At 33.9% G+C, this 19,656-nt stretch overlaps 1 protein-coding gene across 2 annotated transcripts; it reads left to right on the top strand.

Moving 5' to 3' along the window:
- The first annotated feature begins 1,596 nt into the window (after nt 1-1,596).
- On the top strand, nt 1,597-18,276 carry LOC115989431. Of its 2 annotated transcripts, none has more exons than XM_031113114.1 (5): nt 1,597-2,264; nt 2,395-2,544; nt 8,147-8,305; nt 8,686-9,167; nt 17,351-18,276. In XM_031113114.1, exons 1-5 carry the CDS (start codon nt 1,742-1,744, stop codon nt 18,140-18,142), a joined length of 2,106 nt encoding a protein of 701 aa, XP_030968974.1. In that variant the 5' UTR covers nt 1,597-1,741; the 3' UTR covers nt 18,143-18,276. The 2 variants fall into 2 exon arrangements, with proteins under 2 accessions (XP_030968974.1, XP_030968975.1); XM_031113115.1 differs by having other exon boundaries at nt 8,150-8,305.
- Nucleotides 18,277-19,656: the final 1,380 nt, after the last annotated feature.

Here is a 19,656-nt window from a genome sequence, read left to right on the forward strand (position 1 = left end):
AAGATTTTAGTTTTTCACTATATGTGTTTAATACATAAGATGAAAAAGTGGAAGGATTAAAAATAAAGATAAATATATCTTGTTTGGTTAAGATAGAAAGCGAGAAGATTGAAAATATAATTATATAAATTTATTTATTTGCTCATCTCTCTGCATCTGTTCCCTTTTCAGAATCGAGGGGGGAAAACCTCAGTATCTAATCAATTAGAATTTAAAAATAGTAAATTTTATGAAAGGCATAAGCATAAGAAAATGAGAAACGTATTCCTTTAGTTTCATAATAGATTTCGGTAAAAATTTTGCTCGTCTTTGTATTCCTTCAAATATCAAGAATCTTGTGATCATACCTAATCTCAATATTGTTGAATTGTATTGCAATTAAGAAGTTATATCTAAGGTAAATTCCAAAATACACCTCAGAAATTTGTGGTTGCTTTGATTTTAGATCATGAAGTTTGGTTTTGTTAGCAAAACCCCACTCTTTGTTAGTTTAGGTTGTCAAGTGACCCATTGGCTCTTTTTTTTTTGGCTGCCTAATTAGCCATAAAATGATGTAGTTTCAATTACAAACAAATAGAAGACTTGGCAACTATTCAAAACATCGTTGTTCACCCAGACTCAAAACACAAAACACCAGTGCCAGTATAACATTGTTTCACAACAACTCAACCTATTCCTAAATCAAAATCCCATGATCCCAGCTCAAAACCTTTGGCTCATCATGAACCCATCAGCTTGACCAGATCAAGTCCAAGGTCTCGGTGAAAACATTATATCCCATTCTCTATTTTTATTATTGGTCCAATTAATGTGTGCTCTTAAAACATCTATTAACAAACCATTAAAAAAAAAAAAAAAGGAAATGTTAACAAATGCCCTTAGGGCATTTGTTAACAATTTATTTTTAAAATGTTTTTATGGAAAAAAAAATTAATATTTTGACAACTTTTTTAATTTTTCATAAAAATGGTGTCAAAACTTTTCTAAAATGGATTCTTAACCAATACCCTCAGAACATTCGTTAAAATGACCCTTAAAAATATATATATGTATAAAAAAATAAAAAAGTAAATAATTTTTTTAACAAATTTTTTAATTTCTCATAATTTTTTTTAAAAATAATTTATTAATAAATATCTTAAGGCATTTGTTAATAAAATCCTCGTATGCTTATTTTAAAAATGGAAGAATAACTCATTTCATTCCAATATACAATTCTAGTAGCACAGCACAAGCTTTTGACAAATGTCATATTCTCATGCAATATTCGTACAGTTATAGCACAAGCTATCCAGTCAAAAATAAATAAATAGGTGCGCAAGCTGTCAAGCCACTCAAGCATAGTTCAGATAGTGCTATTAAAATAGCAATAAAATATTAAAGAGAGTTGGAAAAATCAGGATTCAGTTGTGCTGCTCAAGCTTCAACATTTTTGAAGTTCGGAAGAATTTTGTTCGGTCAGGGGTGGGGTCAGAAAGAATTTTGTTGGGCCAAACCCCAAAATTTTATATAATTATATATTTTGGAAGATGTCATGAACCTCATTCGAGAGGAATGACTCATATCATATGTAGGATGTATGATATATATATCTCCTCTTGTTTATTAATAATTCCATTGCAATCACAAGTTATTGAAACATATCAATACATACAAAAGTGAGGAAACCACTATCTTTTTTGAAAACCTTCTAACTGCCCCCATCCTTTTATCTCCCTTTGTCTTTCAGACACTTCAATTGATGGCTTCCATGCCAGAAAATGATGATAAATTAAACGGAGAGCTGTACAATGCTCTACTGAAAGAAGAGATGGAGAACGTGATAAAACTCTGTGAACGTGTTCCTGACCATGCAATGCACGTAGTGACCATACACAACGACACAGTGCTCCACTTGGCCACTTACTCAAAACAAGCTGAATTGGTACTTGGACTTCTGCAAGCATTGCCTCACCACCTTATCGAGAAAATGACCACCTGCAAAAATGTTACCGGAAACACTGTCCTCCACGAGGCTGCTACTCTCGATGACCGCTCTGTCGAGATAGCAACGAAGATGTTAGAGAAAGCCCCAGAGTTGTTAAACATATGCAACGAGCTTGGAGAAAGCGTACTCTTTCAGGCAGCCCGCTACGGTAAGACACAGATTTTCAACTTTCTGGCGGATATATTTTCAAAATATGATGAAGCTAAGCAGAAACTATTTAGCCAGAGGACTGACAAAACCACTATGCTTCACATCGCCATCCTTGCTCGCCACTTCGGTAAGTTCCCACCGGCACACACATACAATTACTAGACGTACATGACTGTATTTATGTGATTTATTATTATTTTTTTCTTCTCTGTATTGATTTGGTTCGTGTGTTTGCCATGCATAAAACACATAACAAGATTTGGCTCTGAACATAGCAAGACGGTTCGGACATATAGTTGGTGAAAGAGACCATGATGGGATGACAGCTCTTCAGCTTCTGTCATGCAACCCCTCTGCTTTTGAACCAGCGCGCAGACGTGGATTCCTCAAGAGAAATTCCAGCAACGGTAAATATCATAAGTTAGTGTTTGTTAAATACGACTGTTATATAACTATTTTTTGAACTAAAATCGTGAATTGAGGACATAATTTTAACTTTGAAATTGTATTTTCAATTCACAGTTCAGTTCATAATACGTGTATGTAACAGTTTTTATTCATATCATAATTTAACATAATCATTACTAGAACACTAAATTTAAGTAATACATGGGACAAGATCAAGTTATACCCGTTTGTAACTTTAAGTAATATTATACTGCTTGATAGTTTTTTATATGATTAATATATTGAAAAGCTTACCATTAGATTATATATTCTCTATCTTTTTAATATGTATGCTAAGGGTGCATTTGAGAACTAGATTAAGCTTTTTTTTGGTCATTTGAATAAGCTTTTAGCATTTTTTTATACTATTAATGAGTCTCATTGTACTATTTGTGAGCTCATATTATTTGGAAAAATCAACTTATTTTTTGTATGTTCGTTGGCTGTTATGCTCATAAGTCTCACATTTTATTATTAAAAAAAAAAAAAAAAAAAAAAAAAAAAAACCTTAAAAAGCTCCCTTCAGTTCCAATGCCAGAACGTTTTTGGTGAAAGTTTGCCCAGTGATCACTCATATTTTGGTTTTTTTTTTTTGTCAAACTCTAGTTGACTGTTGTTATAATTACTATTAACATTATGGTATTTTGGTAACTTTAATCAATGGCTTTGATGAAATATGAATCTTAATTATGATATAACAAGCTTGATAGTAAATTATAGCTAAGCCAAAAAAAATTAGTTATTATTATTATTGTTGCTGTTGTTGAATATTTGTTTTTCATATTAATTTGGAAGTCATTTTGCATATTCAAACATTAAAATAGGGTTAAAATTACACAAAAGTTTTTCTATAGTACTTTTAACACTTTTAGGTTTTTTTTTTCTACAATAGTTTCAACAATAAACCTTCAGCAAAAAGCTAAAAAAACCTTTTTTTAGACAGATCCTAAATTTCATATTTATTAGACGTTATTTATTATTCGATACATAAACATATTTTTAATGCATCAGTTTATAATACAAAACTTGACATTTATACATTTTATAAATAAGATATTATTAATAATCTCCAACCATCATGAAATTTTCCAAGTATCGAGATTATAGGAAAAAGATATAATCCAACAGTAAATTTGTAGAAATTTGCTTTTAATTAATTTTTTTTTTTTTTTTGAGAATTGTAATATTGTTTAAAGTTACAAAAGTATTTTCTCTCTCTCTCTCTCTCTCTCTATATATATATATATATATATATAATTTCATTAAATAATAAATGTTATTTTTATATGTTTTTACTTATACGATGAATTATAAGAGAAACATAATAATAACAATATTAAACGAAAAACTTTCCTTTTGTTTATAAACATATAAATCATAGCATATTTTCTTCTAATGAGGAAAAAAATTCATGCATTCATGTATCTCTAAGTCTCTAATGCAAAATAAAGAGTTTTTCTAAATCATATAAAAGTAAAAGAGAGTTTTTATTAAAGAGATATACTTATATATTTTTAACAACATATGCTTTAATGCAACTAAAGCGAATGGGTTATATACAGCAAAAAATAAAAAGAGAGATACCTTATTATTCTAACCAACCACTGTTCATATCTTTGTAAATTTTTCACTTCAAAAAAATAGAACTTTGTATATATATATATATATATATATATAAAGAAATCAAGGAGGCCAATTAAGTAAAATTTCACCAAGTATTAGAATTTTCGAAACTCATGGGAGTCGGATTAACCTTTAACTGGTCACTCTCCATTTCAATCTAAATTCAAACTCATTGGAGAAAAACACCATGCCTAGCTCCCTTTGCCATTGTGTACAACTTATCGTCTGCAACGTTCCAAAACTATGTTATTTTGCTCTCTCTCTCTCTCTCTCTCTCTCTCTCTCTCTCTCTCTCTCTCTCTCTCTCTCTCTCTCTCTCTCTCTCTCTCTCTCTCTCTCTCTCTCTCTCTCTCTCTCTCTCTCTCTCTCTCTCTCTGGGAGAAGTCTACTCTAGCTACTGCCAGAGTAAAGAAAAGTTTGGCATTATTTGCACTACAATAAATTGACCGACGATGACAATAGAATGTCGACTCACAAGTCTGGCATCAATACCACCCCCCCTCCCCCCTCACAAAGGCCTTCCCCTGAACTTCAAATCCAATAAGAGGAGGGAACCTAGTCATTCCAATACACCCTAGCAAAGATATTCATGCTACCCTAATCTTGGATAGGGATTGGGGCGCCTATCTCTTGCATTTAAGCATGGCTTGCGCAAGGAATAATACAAGTGTTAACGTGTAATAGGTTGTGGGCTTTAACCTACCTTGTTTACTTATATAGCACACATATTTATACTACACACTCTGCTTCCTATATAAAGACACTCATATATATTTTCTTACTTGAAAAATACAATACATTCATTAAGTATTTTTAACATGGTATCAGAGTCATTACTCCAATTTTCTCGTGTTTTGCAGTCTTATCTTTATTGGTATTTTTCGCTACCCCAACTTCTTCGGTTAGTAAACCTTTTTTGGTGCCCTTTCCTGATTGCTCCATCGTTGTCAAAAGTCCTTAAGGTTGAATCTCCACTGCCAGAAACTCGCTCTCTGCCACAAAGGTCACTGCCTTCGTTGGATCTTCACTTGGGACCTCCGATCAGAACACAAGACATATCATCATGTAGATCGTCGCCTGATCTACTCAACCCCACCGGAATCATCCACATTGGACACTACACGCGCCGGTTGAAAATCAACGAGATACATCTACGCACTTCATGCGCCCTCACGTGCCACAAGAAGTTTGGCGTGTCCAGACCACGTGCTACACACGCCACATGTGCCTTTGGAATCTCATTGACATTATTTGTAATGTCATCACTTGACACATCAACCCTAGCCGACGTCATCTACTTACGTTAGCCTTAGCTGTTTGTTGACATCATCTTGCCTACGTTAGCGTTGACTTTGGCTTAAGTTGATCGTTGACTTTTTGGCCATTGACTGTTAACTTCTGCCACATATTTGACCGAAGACTTTTTCTAGAGTTGACATTTTTGCAGTCCATTTTTGCATATTTTTCTTCTAAATGAAGAATAAGGATAGGTCTTCATTTTATTGTAACAATCGTTGCCAACAATCAAACAAAGGTTTTTGCAATTTTTGCAAACGTTTTGGCCATAATATTGAGACTTGCTATCAACGAAACAAATCAGTTGTTTCCATTTCTACTACTACTATTGCTAACACTGAGAGTATCCAACCAATGGCTCTCGTCTCCGCAAAGTCCAAGTCTTCTAGATCTACTATCACAATTTCCAATGTTGACCTTCAAAACATCATTACTAATACCATTCGTATGGTTGGTAATGCATCTTATTTCTCTTCTCTCTCATTTTCATTGGATATGTCTCTTTCCTCTTGACTTATGGATTCTGCTTGTTGCAACCACATGACACCTCACTCGTCCTTATTTTCTCAACTTAAACCTACCCCACACTCTCTTAATATTCGCACAGCAAATGGTTCCACAGTGTTTGGTCATAATATGAGTTATATCTTGACCTCCAATCTCTTGGTTCTTGGGGTCTTTAATGTTCCTAACCTTTTTACAATTTATTTTCTGTGAGACAATTAGTTGAGGGTTATCACATTACCTTTGATTATTTTGGCTGTATTGTGCAAGATCTGAGGATGGGACAGGAGCTTGGGACTAGTCCCAGAGTTGGGCGTATGTTTCCTGTGGACAACCTTTATCTTCCACCTGTTGCTCCTATTTCTGTTGTTGCTTCAGTTTCTTTTATTCCTTCCTTTCCACTTTGGCATGCCTGACTTGTTCACGCATCTTCCTCTCAGGTACAACACTTGACTTTTAGAGGTTTGTTAGGTTCATTGTCTACATAAAATTTTGATTGTGTTTTATGCTAGTTAGGAAAACAACCAGTTTTACCTTTCAATACTAGTGAATCTATGTCTATTGATATCTTTGACCTAATTCATTCTGATGTATAAGAGCCTTCCTCTGTCTCTAGTATTGGTGGATCTCGATATTTTTTGTCTTTATTGATAATTATTCCTGCTATAGCTAGATTTTTCATATGAAACATCGTTTTAGATTATTGTAACTGTATTGTAATATTGTAAAAATGATTGAAACTCAATTTTCCAAACGAATCAAAATTTGTCGATCTGATAATGCTCTTGAATATTACAAAAGCCAAGTATCCTTCTGAAATTTTGTCTTGAGCTAGACTCACTAAAAGCAAAACTATTGACACTCCAGTTGTACTTAATGCACATTTGACTCTTTCAGGGGGGAAACCATTGTCTAATCCTTCTCTTTATAGACACTTGGTTGGTAGCCTAGTTTATCTCATTGTCACTTATCCAAACATTTTCTATGCTGTTCACTAAGTGAGCCAGTATCTGTCTGCTCCACGATCGACTCACTATGCTGTTGTTCTGCGCATTCTTCGAAACTTGAAGAGCACTCTCTTCCATGACCTTTTCTACTCTGCTTAGTCTCCTTTTGTTCTTTGTGCATTCTTTGATGCTGATTGGGTAGGAGATCCCATTAATCGTAGGTCCACCACCGGTTATTGCTTTCTTCTTGATTCTTCTCTAATTTCTTGGCAAAGCAAGAAACAAACTCTTGTGGCTAGCTCTAGTACTGAAATAGAATATCATGCCCTTGCTAAAACTACATCTGAGCTTCTTTGGCTACGATGGCTCCTTAAAGACTTAGGTGTGTCCACATTCTCTTCTACTCCTCTTTATTGAGACAACCAGAGTTTCATTCATATTCTCACAATGATGTCTTCCATGAACAGACAAAACACATCGAGATAGATTGTCATTTTATTTGTTATCGTCTTGTCCATGGTACTCTCAAGCTATTCTCGGTCTTCTCTAAAGATCAACTTGCAGATATTTTCACCAAGTCACATCTTAAGGGACGCCTTCATGCTTTAGTTGACAACCTCAAGTTGGTCTAACTACCTTGAGTTTGAGGGGGGCTGTTAACGTGTAATAGGCTGTGGGCTTTAGGCCCACCTTGTTTACTTGTATAGTACACATACTTGTACTATACACTCTTCCTCCTATATAAAGGCACTTATACATATTTTATTACTTGAGAAATACAATACATTCATTCAGTATTTCTAACAACAAGGATAATTAGAAGGATTACAAAAATAATGTATTAGTGTATTTCTTACTTGAATAGAGATAGTTAAAAGGACATTTTATGTATGAATATATACTGTTAAATGATTAAATTTATAATTTTTTATATGTTTAGGTTACTACAACAACAACTCCTCCTCAAAAAAAAAAAAAAAGAGCTACTACAACAACTAATATTTTATTACGACGCTTTAAATAGAGCATAAAATTTACAATATAAATAGTACTTTGAGTAAATGCAGTTGCTTGAGAGTTCTCTTGAATATAATCACTGTATTACTTAACGGTTGAAATAAATAAATAAATGCTTGAGATTTTTTTTAATCATTTTAATTCTTGCAATTAATTGTCTTTATATAATTGATAGTAGTTCCGAACAGTCACGAATCCGCGTTGGATCTTGCCAAACTCTTAGTTGAAAAAGATACCTCATGGAAGTTTACTAGTTCTAATGTGGACGTGGGTAAGCCAAAGCCGCACAATTTTGGTTGTCCCCCTAAAGTTTCATCTACTTATGAGACGGGAGGTAATTTGTTAACTACTTTTGAATTGTGCCAATGGATAAAATAAAAGATAATAGAGTAGTTGTAATTGTATTTACTTTTTTTTTTTTAATTTGCATTATAAATATCGAAGGGACATTTTCAATCATGAATACTATCAAAATTAAGATTCGTAACAAAATAAAATATAATATCATAACAGACTCTTTGAAGCTGTACGTCAAACTAAAAGGAGATTATTGCAAAATTTAGTACTAAATTAATCTTAGATGATTTTTGGAACAAACAAAGTTTGCCTCTAAATCAGTTTGGAGAAATCTCCTCCAAATCAGCTTGACATTTCTTTTTCTTTTTTTGATTTTTTTATTGTAGTTCTAACAACAATTGTGTTTATATAATCCAGAAAGCCAAGAATCCTCGTTGGGGCTCTCCAAACTCTCAGTAAAAGAAGATACCTCGCGGAAGTTTACTAGTTCAAATGTGGACCTCAGTAAGTCAAAGCCGCAAGAATATGGTTGTCACTCTGATGAGATTGGAGTTAGTTCTCGTCAACGACTGAAACAAGGAGAGGTTACACCGCTGTTTCTAGCAACTAAGTCGGGCTGTGTAAAGATTGTTAAAGAAATACTTAGAATATACCCTCAGGCAGTAGAGCACATAGATGATGAAAGGCAGACCATATTGCATGTAGCTATCAAGTACCGCCAGTTGGAGGTTTTTGAGCATGTGTCTAAAATGGAAGTACCAATGAGGTGGTTGGTACGAAGGATTGATATCAATGGGAACACCATTTTGCATATGGTTGGAATGCCAAGGCATGATTATGTACCTGAAAAGATGCTGGGCCCTGCACTTCAATTGCAAGAGGAGCTGCTCTGGTTTGAGGTACACTTCTCTGTAACTCTGCTCTCATCTGCTCTGCAATTCACTTTGATTTTTTTTTTTTTTAGTTCATGTGTTTTCCAACCCCAAAATTATCAATTTGTGTTCTTTTTACACGTCTAATGGAGTGATGGAATTGATTAATGTAACAATAATTGTTGGACGAGATAACATTACTTTAAACTAAAAAAGTTTAATTAATATTCAAGGTCAACAATCACCGCATCATTTGGGCGAGTTGGTATCTCCCCTAGTGTTTGGGGCGATAAGAAATGACTTGGTTTTGAGCGGCAAAGACAGATATTTAGTATGTAAGTATTTCCAATCATTATTAATAAATAATAATAAAAAAACACAAAACACAAAAAAATTAATGCTAGTTTTTAGATCCCTGAACAAACAATGTTTAACAAGATTTTATTGCCAAGTTGTTAATTAAGTCAATTATGTAGACCTTAGGTTAAACATACATCACACATATCATGTAGTGAATAAACTATATAAGATAAGATATAATGACCTAGAAAAACTAATAAAACGAATCAGTTTTCAAGTAAAAAACCTAAGGGAACCAATCCCAAGAAGCACAATCCACTATCAAATAAAAGCTTACAGCCAAGAATATTAAATTCGTAATAAACTTAATTATGATTATCAAATCTAGCTCTAAAACCCTCAAACTTCTTTTATGTGGATCTACTCCAACATGAACTTTCAGTTCACGTTTTGCTCTTTAGTACACTTGATATTTGAAGCTTGGGTTGCAACTTTGTTCCACCAATACTTATGAAATAAGAATGATCTTCAGTAGATGCTTGACAGAGTAGAAGGTACGCAAAATCTCTCAGATCTCAAAAAGAGTAGCTCTCCAAGACTTGAAAAACATGCTTTAGGGTTTTCCATATATACTAAGTAAATTTGGACTGAAACCCTAAACATCTAATGGGCTATTGGACTTTATTTAAATTCTGCAAAATCGCATCTTGATCGGTCAAACCTTCTTCTTGATCGGTCGAGCTAGTTAGGTTTTGATTTCCTGAACCTGCAACTTGTATGTTCTTGAATTCTGACTTGGAGCACTTTGAGCAATATCTAATATGACTCATACACACTAAGATCTAAACCTAGACAAGTTTATGTATACAGTTTGCCAACAAACAAATTATTTAGGACCTAAACATTTAGAACCTAACAATCTCCCCATTTGGGGATACGTAACAAAACTCACATACAAAATGAATTGCTCAATTTCAAGAACTACCTAAATAAAAGATATGCCCAAAATATAATCCCAATCAACAACTATCCTAAAATTTGCAAAAATATATATAGGCCGTTGGAACATGATCATAATAACTTGCAATTTCCTGAAACACCCAAACAAACCATCAAGGCATGTGGGGAAGAAAAAAAAAAAACATCTATGAATCACAATACTTATATAAAGAAAAAAGGAAACCAATATACCATATAGACGAGTATGTGAACATAAACAAAAATATGGATAAAGTAAAGAAAAACATCAAAACATAAAAACTCCCCCTAAAACAAATTTCTACCCCTAAGTCCAAGATCTCCCCCTAAATACAATGTACTCCCCCTTTTTGTTATTAATTGCCAAAGGCAATCAATATCAATCAGAAGAGGTTGGAGGTGGAGGTGTGAAACTACTCCTAGACTCTGTAAACTTAACCCGAAGGGCTGCAACATCATAAATTAAAAAGTCCAAAAGCTATCCATAAGCTGCTTGAGTCATTATGAAGGTTTGTATCATGGTATCAAGAGTTGTTTGAGCCTTAGGCATCCTCTCTAGCATAGACTGTACAAATGGTGTAGGTCCAAAAAGGTTAGCAGCAGCAGCAACATCATCTTTATCATCATCAGCCACAACAACGGATCCACAGAAGGATCAACCTATACATATTCTTGTGGAGGATCAACTCTAGTTCTCTTTCCCTTTGCCTTGAGCTTCATTGGAGTCTTCTTTTGTGCTCTACTTGGCTTCAGAAAAATTGCTCTAATAGGTGAAATCTGATGAACAAGCTCAGAAGAGGAAGGGCATTCAAAGCCTAAATGCTCTAAGACTCTAAGAATAGAAACAGGGAAGAAAAGACTTTGTTTATGAGAATTGCTTCTATGGATATCTACAATAGATTGAATAAAAAGAGATGGAAGACACATGGAAGCACCAGTGACAAGACCAAACAAGAAAACAAGGTGGTCAGTAGGAACAATGTGAATATGAGACATAGGGAAAATATTGTGACAAGCTATTCTATAGAGAAGATGGTTATCCTTAATAAGTTCAACTGTGTCAAGCCTAGGTTCATTAGTCCAAACCATAGGTGTGCCACAAAGAACAGAAACATCATCCAAAGAGGGAGGATCAACGTATGGATAAATTGGGTTCACAACAATAGGAACAAAAAGAGCATTAGAAACATCTTGACGTGTTATTTGATACTCAGAACCCCTAACCCAAGTAGCCAAGAAGTGACCACCTGTAACAATAGAGTGAATAGAAAAATTAGAGTAGAACTCTCTTATAATGGCAGCAAGAGGAGACACAAGGTTAGACTAGATAGATAACCAACCCTTAAACTCAAAGTTTTGCCCAATGGATGAACTAAGCTCATCTAAAACAACCACTCTCTCACTCCAAATAAACCTATATTTGATCAAGATTGCAAACTTTTGGAAGTCAGAAAGAGTTTGGAACCTAGAAGAATCAAAGGATTCTCTAGAGGAAGAGACACCCATAGAGGATTTCCTAGCAGCAAATTTCTTAGGAGCCATATTCTAAGGTCTATGGATGGGAATAAACAAAACACACAAGGGCTGACTGCATTAGAAAAATAGACAAGAGTATAGAATGCAAGTCTTTAAAATCTACATGGTGCATGCTTTGAAAGAGTTAACCCAATTTAAAAAAGTTGTGATCTAGAATACACAATTCTTAGGTTAATTTAAACAATTAAAGTGTTCAAATTGATGTTTGATTCAAAAATTGAACAAGAAAAAACTAAGATTTATGAAAATCTCCAATTTTTGAATAGGAACTCTAATTTTTCAAAACAAACCCAATCAATCAATTGATTATCAAAACAGGTATAAAACATGTTATTAACAATCAATTAACTAATGACAATGATTTCATCAATTTAAGCCCAATTGAACAAAATCCCAAATTTTCTCAAAAACGCATGAACCCTAATTTCTAAAATTTTCATAATCCATGAAATTAAAGAAATTAAACCATAGGAATCATGTGAACAACATGCATACACAAAAACCCATTGATCATTTTAAACTAAAACAATCAAAATCACTAAAAACCATAAAATTTTCTAAGTTTGAAAATCTCATGAATTTTCAATGAAAATGCATGTTTTCATGTAATTTGATAAAAAAAAATAATGGGTAAATGAATCTTACCAAGTGATGTAGAAGAAAACCCTTGAAGCTTTGACTCAAAAAATGACAAAAAAAATTTTGAGTGGAGAGGAATCAAGAGGAGTCAAAGAAAAGTAATAGGATAAAGATAAAAACTGATCAGTCAAGATATAAGAATCAAAAAACATTTATATTCAATCAGTATAGAGCAATCGAGCAAGAATCGGAGGCAATTTTGGGAATTTTCGGTTGGTAGAAAATTGAGCAGCATCAATCGTGAGGGGTAAAAACTTTTAGAGCACAAGAGCTTGCAGTTTCGATCGGTCGAAAGAAACTTTGATTGGTCGAACCAATGAAAAATTTGAAAACTTAAAAATCTGGAAATTTTATGCAAAAACCAACTTACAAAGCAGTTTCAAGACTTAATGCACGTGCACAAGAAAAGTTTTAAACAAGATGCCACTCAAATGCACACATCAAAACCCATCAAGAAGTTAAAAACACAGATTTTAAAACTTCTAAATCATGAAAAACTCACTTTTCTTCAAATCTCCCAACCAAAACAACAAAAATGGCATGTACACAACAGATTATATGCAATTAAAGAAGGCCAGATTAGACAACCCACACAGTCTTATGTACTTAATTTACCAGGGATTTGCATGTAATGTGTGTAACGAGTATTTATACAAAACACAAAATAGTTGATATGTCGATAGAATTTAATCAAAACTTCTACATCAATCACATTGGTTTGAAAGTGACTATCACCTAAGAAGGTAAATCCTATAACTCCCACATCTCACAATGTAGAGTTACAATCTATTGACTAATGCTTTCATGAAATTTTATGCTTAAAAGCTTAATGCATAGTCACAAATTATAGGGGCACATATATATATATATATATATATATAGATATATTTCTTTTATTTCAAGCCCACTATTGTACACATTTAAAAAAAAAAAATGCAACAACTTTGTTCAAGGATTTTTTGCATGAGGTTTCTCTTGTTTTCATATATATATTTAGAAACACACAGATTACTCTACACTAGTGGTGAGATGGTTATTTATGTCTTTTTCCTATGATTTTTTTAGTCCTTATGATCAAAATATGTGACACCAAAATCAAGATCCTTTGATCAAAACTAAGAACAATTTACTCATATTAAGCATAGAATAATACAAACTAGTGAGGTGCATATCAAAGCTAAAGAAGGTACACAGACATAAATGCAAAATTTCATTGGCTAACCTTAATTACACGCTATATGGTGTGCAATACAAAAAGTAAAAATCTTTTTGTGTTTTTGAATTTTGAATTTTTTTTTATTAAAAAGAAAAAACTTGAAAACAACCTAAACAACCATTAATGAAGTGCATGAAATTAGATGCAAACAACTCCTAAAAAAAACAATTTGTCCCAAGAGAAAAGAGATGAAGCATAGGGACCATGCCAAGAAAGCTCATTTAAGACAAGCCTCTTGAATCAACATGTTCTTAGATGTAGAAAGGGAGTTGGAGTTCCTTGAAGGATTTGACTGAAGATCAACTCTAGAATTAGCAAAAAGACTAAGAGCCTTTACCAATTCTTGAATAAGTGTCATAGGATCTTCTGCTTTTTGCCCTAACACTTTTTGATTAGTTGCTTGATTGCTAGCTTGCAACTTGAAACAATTTGGGCAAGGATGCCCAGCTCTACCTCATAAATGACAAAACCACTGAGGATGAAATTTGTTTTACTTCTTAGCAACAGGTTGAATAGATTGTTTTGGTTTGATATCACTTAAGTCAACCCTAATTCTTCTAGTAGCAAGAATTTCTTCCTGTTGAGCTCTCTCTACAAGTTTAGGAACAAACTCAAAAGAAATATGACAAATTTTGTAGAAGAATTTGTGGAAGAAGAACCACTTTCAATATAACCAAAACTAGTTTTATCAATAGAGGATTTTTTAGTCCCCAGCATCTCATCAAGTTTAGAGCTAGAAGACATACCAAGATGTTCTCTAGTAACACGTAAGTCAGTTTCTAGTTCTTTGACCTTTTCAACCAAAGAAATATTTTCAATCTTAACAGCATTCAAGAACTCATTAGTGTCAAATAGTTTGATCAAATTTTTTTTTTTCCAATTCAAGACTTTCAATCTTCTTTCAAGACAAATCAACAGTCATAGCATCTTTTGCTGCAATTTTGCATAACTTATTGTAAGCTTCTTGCAACTCAACATTTTCAAAAAGCTTTTCATCAAGAGGACTTTCAACTTTCACATCAATGGTCTCATCAGTCACAATAGTAGCAGTGAAAGCCGTGAACTTACCTTCCTGATCACTATCAGAATCTTGATTAGATCCTTCATCATCACATAAAGTAACAGCCATGGCCTCTCCATTAGACCTCAAGTAAGTAGGACATTTAGATTTTATATATCCATAGCCTTGACAACCAAAACATTATTAACGTAAAGAATTGTTAGAAGATGGACCAACTTTTCTTTTCTAGAATTGGATTTTTTAGTGAAATCATTCTTAGGTTGTTCAGTCTTCTTCACATTCTTATGATCAACAAATTTTTATTTCTTGCCTTTTTGTTATTGTTTTTCAAGATATTTCTGAATTGTTTGGCAAGATAAGCTATTTCATAGGATGAGATTTCATTATCAAACAAGTTTTCATCTACTACATCTACTATTTTCAAGGCCATTGATTTTGACTTATTGGTCTTAGGAAGGTTTGACTCATAGGTTTGAAGGGATTCTACAACTTCAAAAACACGGATGGTGTCAATGCCCTTACTTTCAGTGATAGTGGTCACTTTGGGTCTAAAGTCCTCAATTAGGGATCTCAAGATGTTTCTAACCATCTTAGGCTCTCATCATAGACCTTGCCTAATTAAATGTTGAGTTAACAATGTCATTCAGTTTGGAATAAAACTCATCAATAGATTCATCCTCAAACATTTTACCACTCTCAAATTTGGAAGTTAACTTTTGAAGTTTATTGATTTTTAAAGCCTTAGTTCCTTCATGCACAGTTTGAAAGATGTTTCATGCAGTATGAGCAACTTTAACATTAGAAATCATTTTAAACTTTTCTAAGGAAATAGCATTGAATAAAGCATTCATAGCTTTATTGTTATAACTAGCAACTTCCTTTTTAGCATCTGTCCATGCTGCTGTAGGAGTAGCAGGTTTGGCCTATCTAGTTTCAACAGCACACTTTTTCATTGAGAGACTTTAAGAAAGCCTTCATCTTTACCTTTCAGTAAGCATAATTATTCCCATCAAAGTAGAGAGGGATCACTAGTTAAGTATCAACTCAAGGTAAAAACTACCTGGGCACGATCTAACCTGCTCTGATGCCACTTGTTAGTTTTTAGACCCCTAAACAAACAACGTTTAACCTGCTTTTATTGCCAAGTTGTTAATTAAGTCAATTATGTAGACCTTAGGTTAAACATACATCGAATATATCATGCAGTGGAAAAACTAAGTAATACAACATATGATGACCTAGGGAAACAAATGAAACAAACCAATTTCAAAGTAAAAAACTTGGGGGGACCAATCCCAAGAAGAACAATCCACTATCAAGTAAAAGTTTACAATCAAGAATATTAAATTCATAGTAAACTTAACTATGATTTTTAAACCTTGTTCTAAAACCTTTAGACTTCTTCGATGTGGATTTGCTCCGACATGAACCTCCAATTCATGTTTTGCTCTTTAGTACACTTGATATATGAAGCTTGGGCTAAAACTTTGTTGCACTGATACTTATGAAATAAGAACAATCTCCAATAAACGCTTGAAAGAATAAAGGGTACAAAACCTCTTAGATCTTAAAAGAGTAGTTCTCCAAGACTTTAAAAACTTGCTTTAGGGTTTTTCTTATATATCAAGTAAATTTGGATTGAAACCCTAAACGTTTAATGGGCTGCTAGGCTTTATTTAAATTCTGCAGAATCACATCTCGATCGGTCGAATCTTCTTCTCGATTGGTCAAGCTAGTCAAGTTTTGATTTCCTGAACCTGCAGCTTGTATGTTCTTGATTTCTGACTTGCAGCACTTTGAGCAATGTTTAATATGACTCATAAAAAGTAACATCTATACCCAGACAAGTTTATGTACATAGTTTGCCAATAAACAAATCATTTAGAACCTAACATTTAAGATCAACAATGTGACATGCTAATTTATTCATAAACAAAATGCACTATAGATGTTTATCAAGTTGTTTTAGCCTTGAATTTAAGGGATATCGTAAAAAAGTAAATATATATATATATATATATATATCACGTGTGGATCAAGTCTTTTACTATAGTAGATGCATAAGAGATCAATTTTGACACAGATTGAAGTAAAGGTTATGACAATGGGTTGAGTGGCTGGTTTCATCCAAAATCCAACAAGCTCGATCTGATTAGCAATATCACTTAGATTTGTGAGGGTTATCACCAAATCCGATGGAGATATGCCAGATTTGACAAGATATCCACTAGATTTAGTGAGAACTTCCCCAATCTGGTGAGATCTCCTCCATGAAATGTATAATGGATAAATCTATTTGACTGAGATTGATTATGCCACCAAACAAAATTTTTTTACTCCACAGCTGCCTGCATGTATGAGACGGGGCCGTTAATTAATTGTGATACTTGTATGGGGGATTTAATTGAATTATCCTCTGAGATATAATTAAGATACCCTTTTTAAAGTGGGTTTTATTCCTAGTTCATCAAATACTTTGGTTGTCAACCAGTTATATTAAGTATATGTTTCTGTGTGCAGCTTGTAAAGTCAGTTACAAAAGGCGCTTTCATTTATCATCGGAACAATATGAAAGAGACTGCTGAAGGCTTATTTGCTAATACCAAATCTGATCTCCGGAATGCAGCGAGAGATTGGCTAATTCGCACAGCAGAAGGATGCTCCATAGTGGCAGTTCTAATGTCGACAGTTGCCTTTGCGGCTGCCTACACAATACCAGGAGGTCCTAATCAGAATACTGGTGTTCCAGTCCTTCTCAATGAACCTTTCTTTGTGGTTTTCACAGCAACTGATGTACTCTCACTTGCTTGCGCTTTGACATCAGTGGTAATGTTTCTTTCAATCCTCACAGCACCATTTCGATTGGAAGACTTCAAGCATTCCCTTCCTAACAAGCTCATGCTAGGCTTCACATTTCTGTTTTTCTCCGTTGTAATGATGATGATATCGTTTTCTGCTACAATCATCCTCATGATACGTACTAAAGAAAGGTGGACAAAAATTTTCCTCAATTCCCTTTCTTTCCTTCCAGTCGGCATCTTTGCACTGGCATATCTCCCGCTCTATCTTTCTCTATCAAAGACTTACAAGTACTTGCTGAAGAAAATTATACAGGCATTTCCTTGCCGTTATTGGTTTCCTGCTGCTATGTCTAAGAACACCAGCTTGTACTACAGGGATCGAAAACCTGAAATCCGTAGTTCCTTCATTCACCTTCAAGGTGGGACAAATAATAACTGCAGTCGTGACAACGCAGAGAGAGGGGAGTTTTGTTCCCAGAATACATCACAGGCCGCGCAATGTTCCGTTTAAGAAAGCCAAATTGTTACACTTACGCAAAGCATTCTTAATATAATATTTATAGGAATTCTTCGTGGGCACAAGAGTGACAAACACTAGTGTTGATATGTATATTAACTCTTGAACTTATGTCTACTGTAATATTGTTTGGTCTCTACGGCATCCATGAAGAAAAATAAACCAGAAGTTCAAAGATGTTTGCCCCCGACTCAAATTGAGAAAAGTATTGGTAATAATTACACATTCGTGTGTGTACGAGACATAAGGTTAAAATTGTAAAATCATATTTTCAAAACTCAAATTTACTATTTTATAATTATAACTTAAATTGAATTAGTTTTTTAAACACATTTTTGCTTGAATGTATACAATAATGTATAACACATGTGCAATAATAATTTTATAAACACACTTTTGCTAGAATGTATACAATAATCCATAACACATGTCTTCAAAAAAAAAAAAAAAAAAAAAGAATCCATAACACATGTATAATAATTAGCGAATTGAAAAAACCTTCACCTACTCTAAGAAAAACACAGTACCCACAAAAATTTTAACTTTTGTTAAGGGTCCCGCGTAGAACTCATAGTTAAAAATTTATTTTAATTGTTACAAGTTAGTTTTCTTATTCATTAAAAAAAAAAAATCATAGAAAAATTCTACCTTGTAATAAAAAAAAAAAAGTGTTCTATAAAAAAATATTAAAATAGTTATCCCACTTATGATAATAATTGTTGGGCCAGAGAATTTATGACCCCGGCCCACTTTATATTAGGGCCCAAGGCCTGAGCTGAGGAGAGGCATTACCGAGAACATACAGTGAAAGTCCAAATGGCCTAGGGATATAGCTGATGACGATTTTATCCTCGGCACCCTAGAGCGCTCCTAAAAGAAAGGGCGAGCACAGTGTAGGAGCGGCCCAAGTAAAAAGCTGCCAATACTACAATTAAATACTCTGCGCTTGACAGGTCCATGCTCTTCACCGTACTCTTCAGCTTTTACAACCAACCCCAACCACTTTGGGTATGGGTTAAAAAGACAAGTACCAGCCCTAAAAAGCAAAACCTATACGTGGACGCATAAGAGAGGAGAAAAGCTAGTATAAAAGAAGGGGGAAGCAGCCAAGAAGAAAGGGGGGGACAAATCATCTCCTGGACCATGGAGCCCTAAAAAAGGAGAATAATAAGAACATGAATCTCCATGAAGCTCCTCGGACGAGGTCTAGGGAGCGGAGCCACTCAGGCCGTGTCGGAAAAAAGTCTTGTTAGATACGCTGGGTTCATCCTATTGCAATTATCATGAAAACTATGACCAACCACCGTTCGGTGACTAAGGCCTAACCTTTCAGCTCACTCTCTACAAATTTATTGTTTGGGTCTTTAACGTTTGAACCCAACACACCAACTTGGGGTCGTTAAAGATTGAGTCCTTACAGTAATAAACCCTAATTTTTATGAATATATAAAAAAAATAAATAAAAATTCTTTGTCAGTGTGTGTTTAGGACTAGCTTATAAGCTATTT

The sequence above is a fragment of the Quercus lobata genome, chromosome 5, assembly GCF_001633185.2.
Source record: "Quercus lobata isolate SW786 chromosome 5, ValleyOak3.0 Primary Assembly, whole genome shotgun sequence".
NCBI lineage: Eukaryota > Viridiplantae > Streptophyta > Magnoliopsida > Fagales > Fagaceae > Quercus > Quercus lobata.